The sequence below is a fragment of the Halictus rubicundus genome, chromosome 10 (genome assembly GCF_050948215.1).
Source record: "Halictus rubicundus isolate RS-2024b chromosome 10, iyHalRubi1_principal, whole genome shotgun sequence".
Lineage (NCBI taxonomy): Eukaryota > Metazoa > Arthropoda > Insecta > Hymenoptera > Halictidae > Halictus > Halictus rubicundus.
In genome coordinates this window covers 4902781-4920780 of record NC_135158.1, presented here as the reverse complement: position 1 = coordinate 4920780, position 18000 = coordinate 4902781, and the positions used below count along the sequence as shown (strand labels likewise).

Here is an 18000-nt window from a genome sequence, read left to right as displayed (position 1 = left end):
AAGTTAATTAATATGTACGGTCCAATGGCTATATCGATAATAATATACTAGAATGTCGTTTCGATTTAACGTAAATGAATAACATATATTTCTTGCTCGGCGTTATGGCGCAAGGGGTTAAGGAAACGTGTCACTGGCCCCACAAGTGTTTTAACGAAGCCCCGATGCAGCAGCAATTATCGCGGGATTTTTCGCGAGTAAAATGATAACGCGGAGTTTAACCGGTCTGCGGCTGACACGTCGACCGTCATCCAGAGCCCGGTGCTCATTACGTTGACCGACGTCCGCTGACGATGACAGACGACATCGAGCTCTTCTGGAACGCATCGAGCGATATTTCGGCCGTCGCTTGTCGAAAAGTCATCCATCAGCTCGCGGGATTCTGCGGGATTGCACACGCCCGGCTCGAAAACCACGATTTTTCACTTCCCACGCCGCTTTGTCGGCCAAAAATCGTTTTTCGCCGGGGGGAGAGGGGAAGGTTACGGTTAATTGTAGGAGAACGATGCGCCATAGCTTGCGAACGGCTGCACTGTTCGCCGGTAATTCACGGGATCATCGAGCCCGTTCGCTTCTAATTTCAGCATCAAACGGAGCAATCGAATGGTACGCCTTTTGCGCCGACAAGCGAGCGCTGTTTTGAGGGAACCGAGCGTGTCCGAGCGAGTCCCGCGAGCTCAAAGCGAGCGTATATAATAGTATACTCATTCGACTAATGGCTCGACTCGCTCACCGGCTTCCTTCCTCCCTTCTTCCACGAAAAATCCCGGCTACTCGCTACTGCAACGACCGACACGGAGAAATCGCCAGGACCCCGCAAACTGATAAAGAAAAAGCACAGGAAACCGAACCCGGAACGCAATTAGGCTTCTAATCCTAATTCCACCACCCCAATCATGGGGTGTGCTTCTTCCGACACGGGAAACTCGGGACGGGAGATTTTTCGGAGGCGTCTGAATGGGTTTTGTCTTCGGGGGATGATAATCCCTTGCGTCGCTGCCAAACACTGCTTTGTTTTCCCGTGATTGCGGTATGGCTGTGATTTTATGCTGTTCCAAATTGTGTTTTTAAATCTAGCGTCTGTACGGAAATTTCTTTTAGAAGTTCCGTCATATTTTTTTAAACAGATTTGCCATCTTTAGAAATTTGGTTTATTTATTTGGTTTTCTCGATAGGTGTTCGTCCGAGTTAACTTATCGTTCCTACAACTTAAAGCCGTATTCAAACTTTTTGAACCTTCATTCTTTAGTAATTTTAAAAAATATTTAATGAGTTACAAGTCGTAAAAAATCTAGAGTCTATCAGAACCTAGTATATGAATGGTAGTGTAATTTTCGATGCTTATGGGAATAAATTTGAGTGAAAAAAGAATCAAATGGTGGAAAGATTCCCGCTATTTCCCACAAAGTTTCAGCAAGGATTTGTGGAGTACCTAACTTTTTAATAAATTAAAAAAAAAATAGCAGATAAAAGAGTACGACGATTTTCCATGAGGTGCCAACAAGGATTTGAGGTGTGTCGATTTGATCCTGTCGCCAGGGAGACGTCAGGGTGGCCGGCAGGGACTGTATCCTTGGATAATTGGCGCCATATTGCAAACTAAACGATCGATCTTTCCTCGGGCGGCGCGTATGCTCAGGGATTATCATCGTGTATTTACTGGCAAAGGCTTACGAGTGTAACGTACGGTATTTATTTTACACAGGAACGTTTCATCGCGTCCCGACGTGGTTCAGTTTTGCGTTCAGCACAAAAAATTGCTGGCTAAATCCTCTCACGCTCATCCACTCTATCGTCTAGCACGAACATACATACTGTTTCTCGCTCTCTCTCTCTTCCTATATATCTCTCTGTCTATACTCTCCACCTCTCTCTCTCTCTCTCTCTCTCTCTCTCTCTCTCTCTCTCTTCCTTTCTGTCACATTTAGTCGTTAATTTTCACGCGCGCCTTAGAGCTACGAGCGTTTCCCCGATAAAATCTACTTCGTTTTACAACGATCCTCTCTTCGCAGCGACCAACGGAATATGTTACAATGGCGGCGAAAACGTTCGAAGTTTACCCGGTCCGCTCGGAGGGAAGTACAGTGCTTTCAACGTTGATTTGAGGTTTCTCTCTCTCTCTCTCTCTCTCTCTCTCTCTCTCTCACACACACACTCTTTCACTCTCTCTCTTTTGCATGCATACGAACACACCCACGCATAGGAGAAAACGGTACACAAGCGAGAGAGCACGCGAGCGGGCGCGCGCGCGCGAACACAAGCGTCCCCCTTTTTTTTCTTTTTCGTTGCACGCGCATTTCGTTACTCGTCATTGCGGCTCGTTCAAACATCATCGCGGATATTGGATTGAAACGCGAAATAACGGCGGAACGCGGTGCTCCGACGGGTTTATACACGGTTACTCCGTCCGTTTAATTTTTTAATTATATCCGGCCCGCTCCGGGGTTTTACGCGCGGCCCTGCAATCGACCGCTTGTTATTCTTCGTTTACGTATCACCGCGTATTTATCTTTCCGCTGGGACGATGGATTCCCCGGCTCTCACCCCTTCTACATACTATCCGACCACCCCCGCGACACCCCCGTGCCTTTCTGCTCCCTCCCCCTTTCTACCCCACCCTTGCCCCTTCATCGTCCCTCCATTCCTCTCGTCACGCTATTTTCCACCACCATCCCCCTTCGCGAGCGGAATTTAAACGCCCCGACAATATCCTCGAAGAGACGCGCTCGTTTTCTGCACGTCAACCCCGCGTAAACCGATTACCCTATCGAGGCGACCCACGTGCGGGACGATCGACGGCCCGAACGGACCGAACAATCGGCCGACACTCTTTTGTACATCGCGCGATAATGTTCGCTCGGCGACCGGGCCGCGCACGATACCCCCGAACCCCGAGAACCCCGGCAAAATTCTCCGTTTTCATCTGCAAAAATAGTCGAACCCGTAGACCGTTCCCCAGAATATCATGGTTTCTGTTCGTCACGCTTAATTGTAATTGCAAGCCCGTTTCATACCGCGCACTGCAAACTGCGAGTCTATTTTTGATCATTTTTAAAATAAATTTAATATTCTGTATGATAGATGTTCGTTTCAACCCTATTCGAACATATAAAACAACCCCAAGACAATGATCCTTCATAACACATTCGCTGTAGACCCACAGAAAGATATTTAACACTAAAATTGACTACTTTATTTACTAATTACTTTACAAAAATATCGAACATGTACTCATTCGGATTTTTAACGAATCTCATAATAATATATGTCCAAAGAAACACTGAATAAATTCTTCATGTACGTTTCTTTATAATTTCAACGATCGTAAATTTAAAAAATTGCCAGTCGTCATTTTGGCTCGTAGTTGTAGTGTTAGAAAGAGATTGAGAACTTTCTTCTCAAAGTCTATGCAACAGAAAAAATAAAAGAATGCTTTCACGTATTTGTTGCCGAATGAAATTGCTTGTTTTTCGAATTTTGCCAAGATTTCCGGATTCCACGAGAAATCGTGCTGCGTTTCGCCCCGTTGACGATTTCACCGTGGAAACTAACAACGGTGGATCCACCCCCGCGTCGATTACTTTCAACGGGGGTGGTGTCTCTTCTGTCTCGTGTTTCCGGTGGAACTGTACGGGGCCGAAGGCTGAAGAATACTTTCAATGAATATTTACAATCGTCAGGCACGCTCGCAGAGTGCTCCACGGGAACTTTTCCCATGGAACTTTCGCTGGTTTATACTGTACAGAGGGTGGAAGTGTACCTTCGGGACACGACAGATTAGAAGATCACCTTTTAGGGAAGGATCCTCGTCTCATAGACTCAAGAGGCTTCCATTCTAAATATGCGGCTCCATTGGAAATTCCCGTGGAACACTATGCCAGACGTCATCATCCCCTATTTACGCTCGCGTCAACGCAGCCTCCGATTCCAGGGTCGGAGAATTAACAGAAGCAACCCTTCTCGCCCTTCAGCTCCACCATACGATCAACCATACCAACCATACCAAGATCGAAACTTAACATTGCACGTTTAGTTTAACCCTAGCGAGAAAGAAAACAATATTTTCATCCTATAGAAAGTAACTCCGCTCTCGAAAGTATAAAATAATCATAAATACAAGATAGTCGCGACTGAAATTTGCGTCGTTAGGGGTGGCAGTGTTTTCCGAAAGGAATATTCTTAATTTCTACAAACATTAAAGTCTGAATTGTGAAAAGCATAGTGATGCTAAAATAAAAATTATCTGCAGTGATTGCAAGATACAGGCAGACTGTGTAGCCATTCATTCTTTTGTATTAAAAAATTATAGCTGGTCTATATTTGATGTGCATATTTTTGTCGTAAATGCATAAAATCCACAGTCTCCTAAAGGGGGTGCCTTTTATTCATTCATCAGCTCTACCGATGTATTTTTTGTACTGATTGACTCATTAATATTCCTGACATTACATATTCTCTTTACATCAGTATCAGGACATTTTAGGATTCCTGGCGAAGCTAAATCTTTATGTTAGTTAGCTAAATTGCACTGCACACAAAGGAAAGGATTGACTCTATTTTGAATTGCAACCCTAACGTTTCTTGAATATATTGCCTAGATATGAATTTTTAGGCTGTCGGAGTGACAATGCTTGTCCTTTGCCGGAGGTTAACAAAAGTTCAGCTGGACAGAAAAATAAATATCAAATGCACTGCAATGGACCGTGGATTTTATGCAATTGTTACTTCGCGAAAAGCAGACCAAGTAAAACAGCTTCCCTCGTCCAACAGAAAATTACTCCGAGTGAAAATAAAAAAGAAAATACTGTTACCCTCTTCCAATATAAGCGTCTCCTGATTTACAAATTTGCAACATCCTCATGGCAGGTCAGGCGGGTTAGATGCACGAAGATCCCCAGTCAAGTAACCCATCGACCCAACAAAACCTTCCAACTAACAAAGCAACCCCATCCGACCAACAAATACATCTTCCCAAGAGCATTCCTTCCGGTGCCAGCACCCCTAAGAACAGATCATCGAACCAACCCCGAGTCGGTAGGATAAAAACAGCACACATCATTCTCAACCGTCATCGAAGCCACGCTGACCACGAGTGGCATACTTCTCCCGATCGGGTCCGAGGACTACGAAGGCGAAGACGACGTCCGCGAGTGTCGAGTTCGCTACGCGTGCGGGTGCGTGTGTGGGTGTGGATGCGTGGACAGTGTTAGTCCGGTGGATGAGGGTGTGGAGGTGGGTGGTGGTCCTGCTGCGGTTACTGGTGTCGCGGACAGGTGGTGACCGAAGAACGTCGGCCCGGTTGGAGGATAAGGTGGCGCGGCCGGGTGATAATAGCCAGGTGGTGGTGGGGGGACAGGTGGCGGATGATGGACGTGGGCGTGCGGATGTGGATGTGTGTGCGAGTGGGGCAGGGGGTGTTGATGGGGGTGGGTGGCGAAGAGGAACGCGGGGGCGTAAGGCGGGGGGTGTGGCGGCGTGGTTGGCACCGTGGGGCTATTGACGTCGAGGCCAGGGTTCTGCTTCTTCCATTTGGTTCGGCGGTTCTGGAACCAGATCTTGACCTGGGTCTCGGTCAGCGAGAGGGACAGGGCCAGATTCAGACGTTCGCAGACGGACAGGTATCTGGTGGTCTTGAACTTGTTCTCCAAAGCAACCAGTTGTTCATATGTGAACGCAGTCCTGGCTCTTCTAGGTTTGCCACCGGTGCTGCCACCCCCGCTGCCGTTCTGCCCGCTCTGGCTCTGGCTCTGACAACCCTGAGCCTGCACGCTGCTCGACGACGAAGAGGACGAAGACGACTGCCTCTTCTTGCAGTTCGACGACTGCACGTTGCTCGACGCCGCGCCGTTCTCACGATCGGCGCTCGAAGACTCCGGGTCGGTCACCCTCATCTCCACGTCCTCGTCTTCCTCTTCCTCTTCGGGGTCCTCGTCCATGTCCTCCATCCCCGTGTCCGGCGTGCCCTCCTCGTCTTCCTGGCCGCTGCCGCAGGCGAACTCGCCCCGCGAGTCCCCATCTGCAAGCAATAACGAGACCAGAGATCAACGGTGACGTCTCGCCATCGCGGAGGAGATTATCAGACGGAGGAATGTGATACGGTGTTATGTGACGAAAATTGATTACACCACGGGTAAAATTGCGCCGCGGGTGTCGGGTTGCTTATAACGGCACACCGGTAACCGGAGCCCGGCCGCTCTGCTTCACACCCCGTTTCACCGGACGCGGAGGACGCAGCCAGCGGAATGGACCATTTGCGGCGCAACGCGGTGGAAAAGTACGCCGCTGCGGTGCAGTCGCGGGGAGAATGTGCTGGAGGTATATTGAATAGACTAGGAGGGGCGTTAAAGTTGCTGATGTATCTCGGGAACGGGGCGGATCGAGTACCGGAAAAATTGTTTTGACGAGTCTCTACTGTGTCTGATCAGTGGTGTACTCAATCTACTGAGTCTGAGGGGTTGGACACCTGTGAGCTCAGATTCCCACCTGTCCGACACTGGACTTTAGACGAAGAAGATTAAGAAGAATGCTTTCAGTATAAAATACTGTACCAAACAACTACTTAAATATACAATATAAAGAAAATACTAATGACAAAAATACGACGATACAGAGGGAATGCTACTATAGAGTAGGAATACTTTCTACAGTAGAAAACGAACCTAGATCACACGGTTCACTCTCGGCATCCCTATAATAAGCGATTAACAGCCGGAACCGTGCAGCAGGCGTGCACTTCCAGCGCAGCGTTTCCGCCGGTGCCGCGCACCGCCGCGACGTTATAGAGGTCCCGGCGAAGACAGCGAGCGACCGTCCGCCCGACCGCGGCTACAAACGATTGAAACGTGGCGACCTGGACGCTATACGCGGCAGAGAAAGAGCGAGAGAACGAAACAGCGGAGGGAAAGAGAAAGAGCGGCCAATCGTTCGCTCAATGAGAGAGGAGATTGGAGATTCAATCAGCACGCAGATGTCCCGGGGACAGATATTCCCTGGCTCCGGTCCGTGGAGGTTGGGGCGCCCCTAAGGGGGGCAGGAGGGGCGTTCTGGGGATAGGTTGCCGGATGGATAAAACCAGCGACAGAAAGAGACAGGTTGCGAGACTGAAAGAGACGGACGAAGAGAGAAAGAGAGAGAGAGCGAGAGGATATAGAGAGTATCGGTGCCCGGGAGGAGAGAGGAAGACATGGGGGGTAGCGAAGGGAAAAGACAAGAGTGACAGAGACAGAGAGGGAGAGAGAGAGAGAGAGAGAGGGAGAGAAGGAGGTGGGACTTTATCCGAATTGCCGTGGCTCGTGGCCCATAGCCCGTAGCCGAGCACTGTGCCTGGGGCTTGGAAGTCCGTAGGGGGCGACGGATCGAGAAGGTTTACGCCGTAATGGGATTTGTATCTCGTTAACGCGCGATCGTTCTTGCCCCGACCGTACAGGCCGCGCCGACCGGCTGCCTTTCTCTTCTTCCACCGACCAACTTCCTCTCTTTCCTCCTTCTTCCGCCACCGAAACTCCTCTCGGACATGACCGGCACACATCCGCGAATTGATTGCTTCTAATTGAATCGCGTAATTTATATTGTTCCGCACGGACGCCGAGGCTGCGCGACCCTATCTGCCTTACATTTTTTTTTTTGGAGACTGGCTGCACTGCGATGCGAATCTTCCAGTAGGTTAGAGGATTGTTTAGGAGTTTCGGCGACGGAGGAAGGCAGTTTGAGATTAAGAAAGTGTTTTAACCCACTTGGATACTCTTGTACCATTTTCTTTGCGGCTACTAAAATTTGCACTTTTTTTTGCATAGAATTTTCTAAAGCGAATGGACAATTTATATTTATTGGCTAGATATTTAGTCAATTTTGTGAGAAATTTTCTTCGTGTGTCTAACTTCTCAGTTTTATATGGGGTTAATTTTATTTAAACTATGTATTATTTGGAGGCACATTTTTAAGCATTTTCAATAGCAGATTGAGACAGTTTAAGAATATTGATGCATTACTTACAGTCTATTGGGACTGTTAAAAAAAGAAATGAATTTCTATTTGATTAGTGGTTATTATAGCGGTCAGTAGGTTTAAGGGGGTGCGAAGTTAGTTTACACTCTGCAGGGTTAGCAATTTATTAATTGAGATGAACTTGTTAGAGCAAATACAAACTATGTGAAAATAGTAGGGGATGCATTGGAGCAATATACGTTGCGAGAAGCGCTCGAACAAGCTTGATGATTGGCAAAATATTAGGTCGAGTCATAAATAATTTTCGCTACCATTTATCGTTCTAATGACGCACCACGTTCAACCTACCTGATGAATGACAACAAGTCATTGCATGTAACGGGAACTATATAATTGATTGACACGTTAAATGTTTATTTTCTTGATAAATGAAAGTAGTGTATTGAAACGAAATTTATGTATGGGTTGACCCAATATATTAATATTCGTGATGTTGCGCTGTAGACGAGTTAGAAAAATATTTTTAAAGTCCTGGCGATTAAAATTAGCGAAATTTCTATACTATAACGAAGAATTCCGAGCAATAAATAATGCAGTTTGTGTAGCAACTGGGCGAGTCTTCAAGATCGTAATGTTATCTCACTGTGTAAAGTATGTGCTTCTGGATCTCTTAAAATCCTGACAAATAAACACTGCAATTTGTGTGACATGTGGACGAGCTATCTTCCAAATTGCATACGATCACGATGAATACTATGTGCTTCTAGTATTATTACAATTCTAGCAGTCTGCGCTTGCAATTTCACTCAAATTCTAGGTAATAAATATTGCAGCGTATGCATCTAATTTTATTAAAATCCTAAGCAATAAATACCGCAGCGTGTGCTTCCAATTTCACTACAATTTGAAGCAGAAAATAGCGCAGTGCGTGCTTCCAATTTTATTGCAATCCTAAGTAATTTATAGTTCAGTATGTGCTTCCAATTTTCCGAAAATTCTCAGCAATAAATATCGCAGTGTGCGCTTCCAATTTCATTACAACTCTGCCCAGTAAATAGTCTAATTTATGTAACAAGCAGATCTGTTAGCTTCTAAATCGCCGCGCTCGCAGTTCCGCTTCGCGTTCAACCAACGACCAGCGCAGCGCGCGTAACAATGAAAATGTTGGCAAAACGGTTAACAAAAAGTGGTCAGGCGAGTGATAGGGTTCAACGAATGGACAGACCGTCTGATCGGGCCACATGGTCGACAGAGGCGTCTCGCGCAATTAACTCGAGACGCGTTCGTAACGAGCCGGCTCTTATCGCGTTTGTCGAGGTTTTATAGCGTTGGCCGTGCAGCATTTATCTCGCTTAGATCTTCTTCATTAACCACGATCCGACGGGGCTTTCTGTTCGAGCCGCTCGAATCGGGGTCGAGGGAACGGAAACCTCCCTTGGGACCCGGCTAAGGGTGCACCAGGGGGACGCAGGATACCGAGCACCGTCAGGGATACTTATTTCGGTTTTCCTCATTAGGCACAATGACAACGAGTCCGGACGTCGAATCTGGGAATCGGCAAACAGACGGTCGCGGCGCCGGAGCGTGCCAACCGTCTTGGATCGAAGCCTAGGAACGTTAATAGAGGGACGAATGATCAAGTGTCGTGGGATCGACGCGGGACCCGCCTGACGGTAACGGAGAAAGATAAAGAGGAGAATGATGCCCGCGTGATTGATTCAATGGGGCCGAAATCTGCTTCGGAACGGCTCCTTGCAAACTGGTGATAGTCAGCGGGAAAGCTCGGTACGTTTATAAGGTACGAGAATCTTTAGAGGATCGTTAAATACGAATTTAAGTGAAATATAGCGTGGCTTCGTTTTATTTTTGGTTCGGCGAGGTTAACAGCCAAGAAAATCAAATTAATTTCTTTGAATTCTTTTTTTTTTTTGGAAGTGAAATCTACTTCAGAAACGCTCCGTGCGAAGTGATGACGGCCTGCGAGAGATCCTCGTGCGTTTATAGCCTACGCGAATCTTTAGAAGCTCGTAAAATACAGATTTAAATGAAATATGGCGTGGCTTCAGTTTATTTTTGGTTTAGCCGGATTAATAGCCGACAAAATTGAATTTACTTTCTTTAGATTCTTGTGCGATTTTATATTTTTAAGATTCTGTCAACATTCAATATTTTATGTACATGTAAATATAATTGCAAGATACGTTTAACGAAGGAGATTTCTAGTAGTCAGCATAATATTTTAGCAGTGGATATATAGTAAATATGGTAAATATAGTTCCACCTCGGTCTAATTTGTCTATACAGTACGACGGTTTAATTGTGAATCCGAGCGAGCTTGTAAAGAGATCGACGCGGCACGCTTGTAGGGAGGTAATACACTACATTAACCTTACTATTGTGTTCTCCAGATTGCTACGCTTAAAACCCTCCTAAAACTGCATCTAAACCAAGAGAATGATTAGAAAATCTATGAATCCTTAAGTGGATAATTAGAGCCGCATATTTAGAACAAATGTATGCTCGTAATTATTAACTTAAAAATTCACTCGAGGACTAATCAACAATCCCATTACCATAAAACAAGAATAAATAAAAACAATTCTCCCAAACCTAATACCCAATTCCAAACATACTCTCCTCATCATTCCGCCCTAACGCCAGCAATTCCCACATCGAGCGTCATTTCAGCCACCTCAAAAGAACACTAGCTATCAAATCCTTATCGTCCGAGCATTCTCCATGAGACACCGGACAATTATCATATTATTTCCGCGGGCAGGAACAATGGCCACGGTCCAGGAGCGCACAATGCCCAGCGCAACGAGTGGCGTGCTCGTTCCCTTAACGGCCGTGTCCCCCGATAGCATCTCTCTCGCGTCTTGATAAGAAAAACCATGGGGCGGGGGGAGGGGCCGGCGGCTACCAGCAAAGGGGGATCCGACGTTTAACGGTATCTCTTTGCGCCGCGTCCCGTAGTAATTACAATTTTTTTCCAGAAATCTAGCGGAAAATCCGGGGAGCTTTCGAACGCGCGCGCGGCGAGCGAGACCGTACGGGGGGACGGGACGGGAATTTCTGAGCGCGCGGCGTCGCGTCGCGTCGCGTCGGGGCGGCGCGGTCGAGCGAGGAGAGAAGCGGGATCGTTTTGGAGGGGGTTTTGCGAACAGCGGAGCTTGAACCCCCGCCGTTTGCGGGGCCAGGGGGGAGCAGTGGGGTTGTGAGCGACGTAGAGAGGGGGAGAGAGAAGTCATTATGATGCAGAAGAGCCAATTTTCTGGGCGGCTTGGCGCGATGCGACGCGATACGCCGCGCGATGCTGCGCGATTATCATAACAACCGACGATATTATTCCGTCGGCGGATTTGCCGTTCGGCAGGGGCTTGTAGCGGGGGGGATGACGCCGGCAGGAGACTCGTCGCTGCCAGCAGTCGAAACGGATTTCGCCGATCGGGGCTTCCCGGGCGCCCTGATGCACTTTTAATGGGGCCCACCCCCGCCCGAGAAAGATGGATGGCCCGGTGGAGCCCCGTGTAATCCCGATTTCATCGGCAACGACGATCGATCCCTCGACCGCTGTCTGAACTCGGCCCTTGTCGCGTTCTTTCCTCGAGATCGGGGCTGTCCGACTTCTTCCCCGCTTTTTCCCTTCGATCCTACTCCTAGGCAATCAGCGACCACACTAATTGTGGTCCACGTGCCACCGCTTAGGACCGTAGGCCTCCTTCAACTCTAGATCGTGGCTGTCCGACCTTTTCTCCACTTCTTCTTTGCGATCCTACTCCTAGGCAATGAAGTCTCTACTAATCGAGGTCCACGCGCCCTCACTTAGGACACTAGGCCTCCAACTCGTCTGGAGAATCAGGGGAAGTCAGAGACAGAGCTATTTCACTATCTCTGCCGTTCTCTAAGCCATGAGAATTCAATGGAGTGGGGGAATAGCACGAAACGCGAGGAAGTAATGTAAAATAGTCACTTTTAGTGCTCACAGCGCACAGAGAAATTTGTAGGCACTTATGCCCCACTACCTGGTGCCCCTACTTCTTAATACTAGTCGAGGCCCAAAGTTCTAAAAGGGGACACCTAAAGGTCAACTAGTGGAGTGGGATCGAATAGAGAAGATGAAGTAGGGTAGGTCTAGAGAGTCTTCTGGACTCTAGAATCTAGAAGGAGGCCTAAAGTCCCAAGTGGGGGCACTGACTGCCGAGGAGTGGGGAAATAGATTGTCCCTGTAGATAGTCTTCTAGATCCCATCTTGTCCTTCCGTGGACGGAGAGACAGATACCGGTTTTTTTGCGAGTAAGACAGGACAGTCGCCGGTTGATTTGGTCCGCGGCAGCCAGCGTCCCGTACCGGGATAAAGGGACGACAATGATGGGGTTCAAGGACTGGTTAACGCAGATTAGCGGAGCAATTTGTCACGCTCCGACAAGCCACCCTCACGACCGCCCCCGCCGGCGAACCACCCCACTACAGCTAGCCCCGACAGTGGCTCCTTCGTTCTGTTTCTACGTCGATTCACCCCCTTCGCTCACGACGCTACTTCTTCTTCTTCTTCTCCTTCTTCTTCTTCTACTTCCGAGAGGTAGCTCCTCGTCTTCCTTTCCGAGGACCTTATCGACGACCGGGATACTCCTCTCCCGGTCTCTTATCTGGCCGCCAGACTCCATTAAATTCGAAAGTCAACTGTGAAATTGGGATCCCGAGGACCCGCTCACGGATTCGATCATCGCGCGCAGATAAGCTTTCCGCGGCAGATGCCCGGATGCCGATCCTCGCGATCGGAATTTTGCTGGTCGAGGGCTGCGGGACTGAACCGGAACTCGAGGCGGGCTTAGTGGAATCATCGAGCTTCTTTTTGTTGTGGAGAGTTTGCTAACAATGTGGCACCCTTGGAATTTGCGTATTTCTTCTTTTGTTTTTTAATGCAAAGTCAAGCAGAGAGCCTGTTCCATTTGTGTTTGGTTTGGGAGTGTGCAAGTTTCGAACCGTCACGACATCCATACTTTTTGTATACACCTTGTATAACAACCATTGAGAATTATAGTTTAAAGATCTGACGTCTTGCAAACGATGAGTGGCAACAGATGTTTTCTAATGGGACAATTTTGAGCTTGTGCAAGTTTGTAAAATACGAGGGAATGTGTGTATTGACTGATATTGAAGATAGTTTTATTTCGGTCTGGCTACAAGGAATATTCCACTGAGGGACATAAATTTCCGACTTCACTTTTATAAAACGACACATTACAACGAAAATTTGTATAGAAAATTGTTATATAATTATGAATAATACTGTCTAGCAAGTACACACTGTGCAAATGTATCTCTGTATATAGAAAAATCAACTACCATTTAGTTACTGATTAGGACAGTTCGAGTAGCGGATACCAAAAATTAATGCCCTATTTAAATGTACCACCGCATTAAATCTGCACCACTCCATTACAGCAAACGTAAAATATAAAAGACCGAAGAAAGTAGGAAAATAACAATCGAGAGTAAAAGTAAAAATTCAGCCCGCGATTCCAGCAAACAATTTCCTGATCCTTTTGTCAGTTGATGATAGAAATAAAACCACGAGGATCTGGTCGCGTGACAGCGGAGCCAACGGCGAAACCGACGGGAATTTTTGTTGTCACCGGTGGGCCAAGATGTCGTCTTTCGAGCGGACAGTCGTTCCTCGAACGAAACGGAAGCCGGGCCGTCAGGTCTTGTTTCTTTTTGGATGGAGAAAGACGCGACGCGACGGGGTCGCTAATTAAAACGTTCTAGCACAGAGCGGCGTGTACCGTGGCAGCGTTTAAGCAGATCAGAGGCCGGTCGCGAGTGGTCCTCGAGAGCTTGCAAAAGCTCGGCCCCCGTCGTCCCCGTGTTCCCGGTAACGCCGTCTACATCATCGCTTTTGTAGGAATCCCCTAACAAACGCAAATAACTCCGAAATCGCGGGTAGATCGTGGAACGGGGCGATCCTTTCGTCTAAACATAGAAACGAGGAAGAAGAAGCGGCGAGGGGCGGACGGGGAGGATCGACGGGGACGCGAAAAAATATCGTTCAAGATCACCGGAACTCGGAGAGTCCCATATGGCCGGGCCTATGGGTTATGAATAAAGAAAAAGAAGAAAGAGCGGGAACGTGTTTTGGCCGGTTACGTCGGAACGCTCGCGAGCAGGAAGCAATAAAGATGCGTGCCACGGGTTTTGGCAAGAACAAGCCCGAGGATTAGGGGATTTGCTAGCGCGGACCAGAGCCAGAGAGAGAGAGAGAGAGAGAGAGAGAAAGAGAGAGAGACGGGACCGTTTGAAACCGCGTATTCTAGGAGATTAATCGGCCGTTGCGGCGAGATCAACGACGATTACCTGATTACGCCCCTCTTCTGCCGGCGTCTCGCGAAATTGGCGGACAAGGCGCACCTTCTTCGAGAATGTCACTATCCCTCTCTCGGATACCCGGTATTACCCGGCGACTATTAAAAGAGGTTGTTAACGGATGGTTCGTGAAACTTTGTTCTAAGAACGCTTGCCCGCGATCCGTTATTGTGATTCATCGGGCCTCGCGCGGGACACGACGGTCGCGGAAATGCAGTCAGAATGCAGTCTGAAGGTTGCTGTTTCCTTCGAGCACAATGTGTCCAGTCAATTAACCCCTTGCTCTGTAATGCCTTATAATACGCTGAGCATGTACCCCAATCGTTTCCATTACATTCAAATGAAATTCCAATTCTGCCATCAGCATTTAACTATTCTTCTAAACTATGAAGTAGTTCTAGTCTTCGTAGATGCAAAGAAAATGGTAGTACATGGGGTTCAAAGGGCAAATATGGATTTGTGACTCGTCTACTGGCTAAAATGAATCGATAAAAATTTGCTACTGCTCTTACAACCTATTGGAACCATATGAAAATTTGTTCCTTCCTTTAATAATTTTAATAAATTGTTGATCATACTCTTAAATCTCATCTCATGTTTCAATTTCATGTTTCATCTGCTCAATGTTATCGTACATGCATAAAATCCGCCCAGTATCTAAACACAAATTAATGGAGACAGTCTACACCCCCTAATAATATGGATGAACTGCGCCACCGATTACAATTCATCGGTGTGTCAGCATAAACCAACGAAGACTGTATTAATGAGAACTTTATCTCGAAACAAATTGAAGAACTATTAGCCTCGATCGAATGATCACTTAACACACGGAAACGTAAGCTCGTCAAGCCGCGTTTAGGCTGTCTGCACCAGCTCCGGAGGCCTAGCAGACGCAGGTCCCATGGGCGCAGGGTTCAGACGCGCTCAATCAGCATAAAGCGAAGGGGGTTCAAGCGAACCGGCAATTCAGCTCGCGAAAGTGGACAGTTATGGTGGTTTACGACCGACAGGCTGTCTCTTGCGACTCGCGAGAGATCAGCAGGAGATGGACAAGGGAACCGAGTTGCACCGTCGCCAAGCTACAATTCCACTGGAATTTTTTCCTGAGTAAATGAGCTCTTTCCCGTCGGAGCGCTCGGAGACGTGGATACGTGCACTGTTTGTAAAACATAACTTCTCGAATGCCTGTTGCTTTTAGCTAAGAAAGTATCGACTGGTCCAGCGGACTAAGGGTTTTGCTCTTGTTTATATTTCAAACTCCCTTCTCGAACCGAACGCGTATAAATGTATCAATAAACGATAATTAGACTGCGGATTTTATGCATTTCTGACAGAAACGAGTTCAAGCAATTTAAACCGGTAGAAACATTGAAAAAATTTAAGAATGTCAATATATTGTCTTCGACTTATTAACGCGTTCGCGATCTCCATCGTTCGAATGTTTAATTAAATGCAGGGTACCTTCTTTATAAAATATTGAAACAATTTAGGAAAGTACTCGGATCACGACCGAAGTATTCTTCGTCCACGAGAAGAAGACACGGAGAAACTTGTAGGTATCTATGCCCCACTACCCGAGGTCCCTACTTCGCGTTACAAGTATGCACAAGTATGTACTAGGGCAGTGCAAAAGTTCGTGCCCGATTTCGTATTAAAGTACTACAAGGAATCGAACACGAACTTTTGCACCAGCCTAATATTTTGCTGTAGCCCGAGTGGCTTGATGCAAGGAACAAGTACAGTCTTTACTCGATATATGTCAGAAATATCTAGGCGACAAAAGTCCCAGAACAATCCCCACTGCCGCGGGGAATACCCCGTGAGGCTTGAAGAAGCTGTCCTTTTCTACGTTCGGCAGTGTATCAAAGAATAGTATCTTCTATCCAATATATGTATACTCCTGGGTGGACCCGTGTTGTGGACATATATCGAGTAAACACTGTAAGTCTTATTGTCCCTCCAGAACCTATAATCCCTACTATGCTAGCGTTAAAGGTCTCGAAGAAACCCAGTTGATAAAATTTTGTTCCTCGTCGACGAAGAATACCTTGATTTCCGGATTTCGACGGGAAAGGGCTAACCGGCCAAGTACGCGATTAGGTTATCAATTAGAATCACCTTCGTGTACGCTATCGGCCCGCCGATGCCGGCGATGATGGACGGTACTGTGCACGACCCGTCCGCCGGTGAACTTGTTAGGGTCGAGGATATTTTCCACGGAGAATGCGAGACACCTCTTCTTGGCCTGCACGGTGCTGGCGGTGGTGGTGATGCTGCTGGTGGCGGTGCCGGTGGTTCGTGCCGGGTTGCCGGAAGTGCACACGGTCATCACGGTGGATGCGGCTGCGGCTGCAGCGGCGGCGTGCGCGGATATATACACGGGAGTCCCGTGGCCAGTCGGCTGGCCACCGCTCTGAACACAGGAGAAAGGGTGCACGCCGCTTCTCGCGAAGGGGTTGAGGAACTGTTCGGAGCCAGTACCCCTGGAGGAGGGCGCGGTGAGGTCTACGGGACTGCTCGGGTTGCTTTCGTCCACCTCATCGCGGCAAACGTCGACCTCGACGTCCTCGTCGTCCTGGTAATTCCCGTTTCTGCTGCCCGGATGCACTTCCTCCTCCTCCTCCTCCTGCTCCTCTTCATCTTCCTCGTCCTCGACGTTTCTTCGTGGCGTCGCGTTTCTCTCGGGATCGTCCTCTTCCTCCTCGTCCTGTTCCTCCTCTTCCTCCATCTCCGCGTCGATCCGCTTCTCCCGCAGGCCGGTCGTCGTCGTCGCCGTCGTCGTCGTGGTCGTCGCCGTCTGCGTGTCCATCTCGTGGAACTGGTCCTTGTCGACGGCACGCAGGATCGGCGAGACCGGTGGCGAGTGCTGTTGCTGCTGGCGCACGCTGTCGTATCGCACAAAAGGCTCGCCGGTGCGTACGTGGAGCAACACGTGCCTCCTTTCTTGAGGCGGCAACCCCGGCAGCCCCGCACGCATCTCCGCTTCCTCCCGCGGTAGAACGACCGGTCCTAGAGGCGACACGGTCCTGCCTTCCTGCATCCTCCACATAACAGCCCCGGGCTTCTTGTCCTTTACCTGACCCCGCGATGCTTCATTCCCCCCCGGAACGTTTAACGCACTTGTCCCTTTTGACTCCGTCGCAACGATCTTATCCCGTTCAGTGAGGTTCCTCGCGATACATCCCCAAAAACCCGGCGGCGGGCAGCGGGCTACATCACGGACACTGTCTCCATTCCGGCACTCTGGTTATTCATCACTGAATCGGCTAAATATCCTGGCACACCGCGACAACCGTCGTCGACGACGCGGCGAGTCGACTGCTGCGGGGGCTCGCGAGAGTCGGGGCTTTACAATTGCCCCGGGGACCCGGGGTTGGTTCTCGCCGTTCACTGAACCGGTCGGACACACTGGGACAACAAACAGCCGTTCACCGGGTCAAGAGAGAGATCAGCGTGGCCGCGCGATTAGCAGTGTCTTCGGTAGACAGACGCGGCGGCGCGCGTCCCGTAAAACCTGCTCTCGGGACCTCCGCGTAGAGCCATGGTGGCTGAATAGGTGGTATATCGGCGTATTATTAGTACCGAGGAGCCGACGTCGGACCGTAGTCACGGCGGAAAGCGGCAGCGGAACGCGACGGTGGGGGTACCGGCTCCGCCCACAGTGGGCGTGGCCAACCCCGGCCCGCT

The 18000-nt window shown here is 48.6% G+C and overlaps 1 protein-coding gene across 1 annotated transcript; it reads right to left on the bottom strand.

Moving 5' to 3' along the window:
• Positions 1 to 3228: 3228 nt before the first annotated feature.
• Positions 3229 to 17434, bottom strand: LOC143357667 (uncharacterized). Its single transcript, XM_076794193.1, has 2 exons — positions 16432 to 17434; positions 3229 to 6016 (listed from the first exon to the last, which is right to left on the bottom strand). The coding sequence occupies exons 1-2, from the start codon at positions 17360 to 17362 to the stop codon at positions 5163 to 5165; spliced, it is 1785 nt and encodes a 594-aa protein (XP_076650308.1). The 5' UTR covers positions 17363 to 17434; the 3' UTR covers positions 3229 to 5162.
• Positions 17435 to 18000: the final 566 nt, after the last annotated feature.

Excerpts from the sequence above, each read along its gene's own strand:
- LOC143357667 (XM_076794193.1), bottom strand. The coding sequence starts at position 17,362 with ATGTGGAGGATGCAGGAAGGCAGGACCGTGTCGCCTCTAGGACCGGTC. Across the intron at positions 6,017-16,431 it reads GGCCGATAGCGTACACGAAG|ATGGGGACTCGCGGGGCGAG; the intron begins GTGATTCTAATT and ends TATTGCTTGCAG.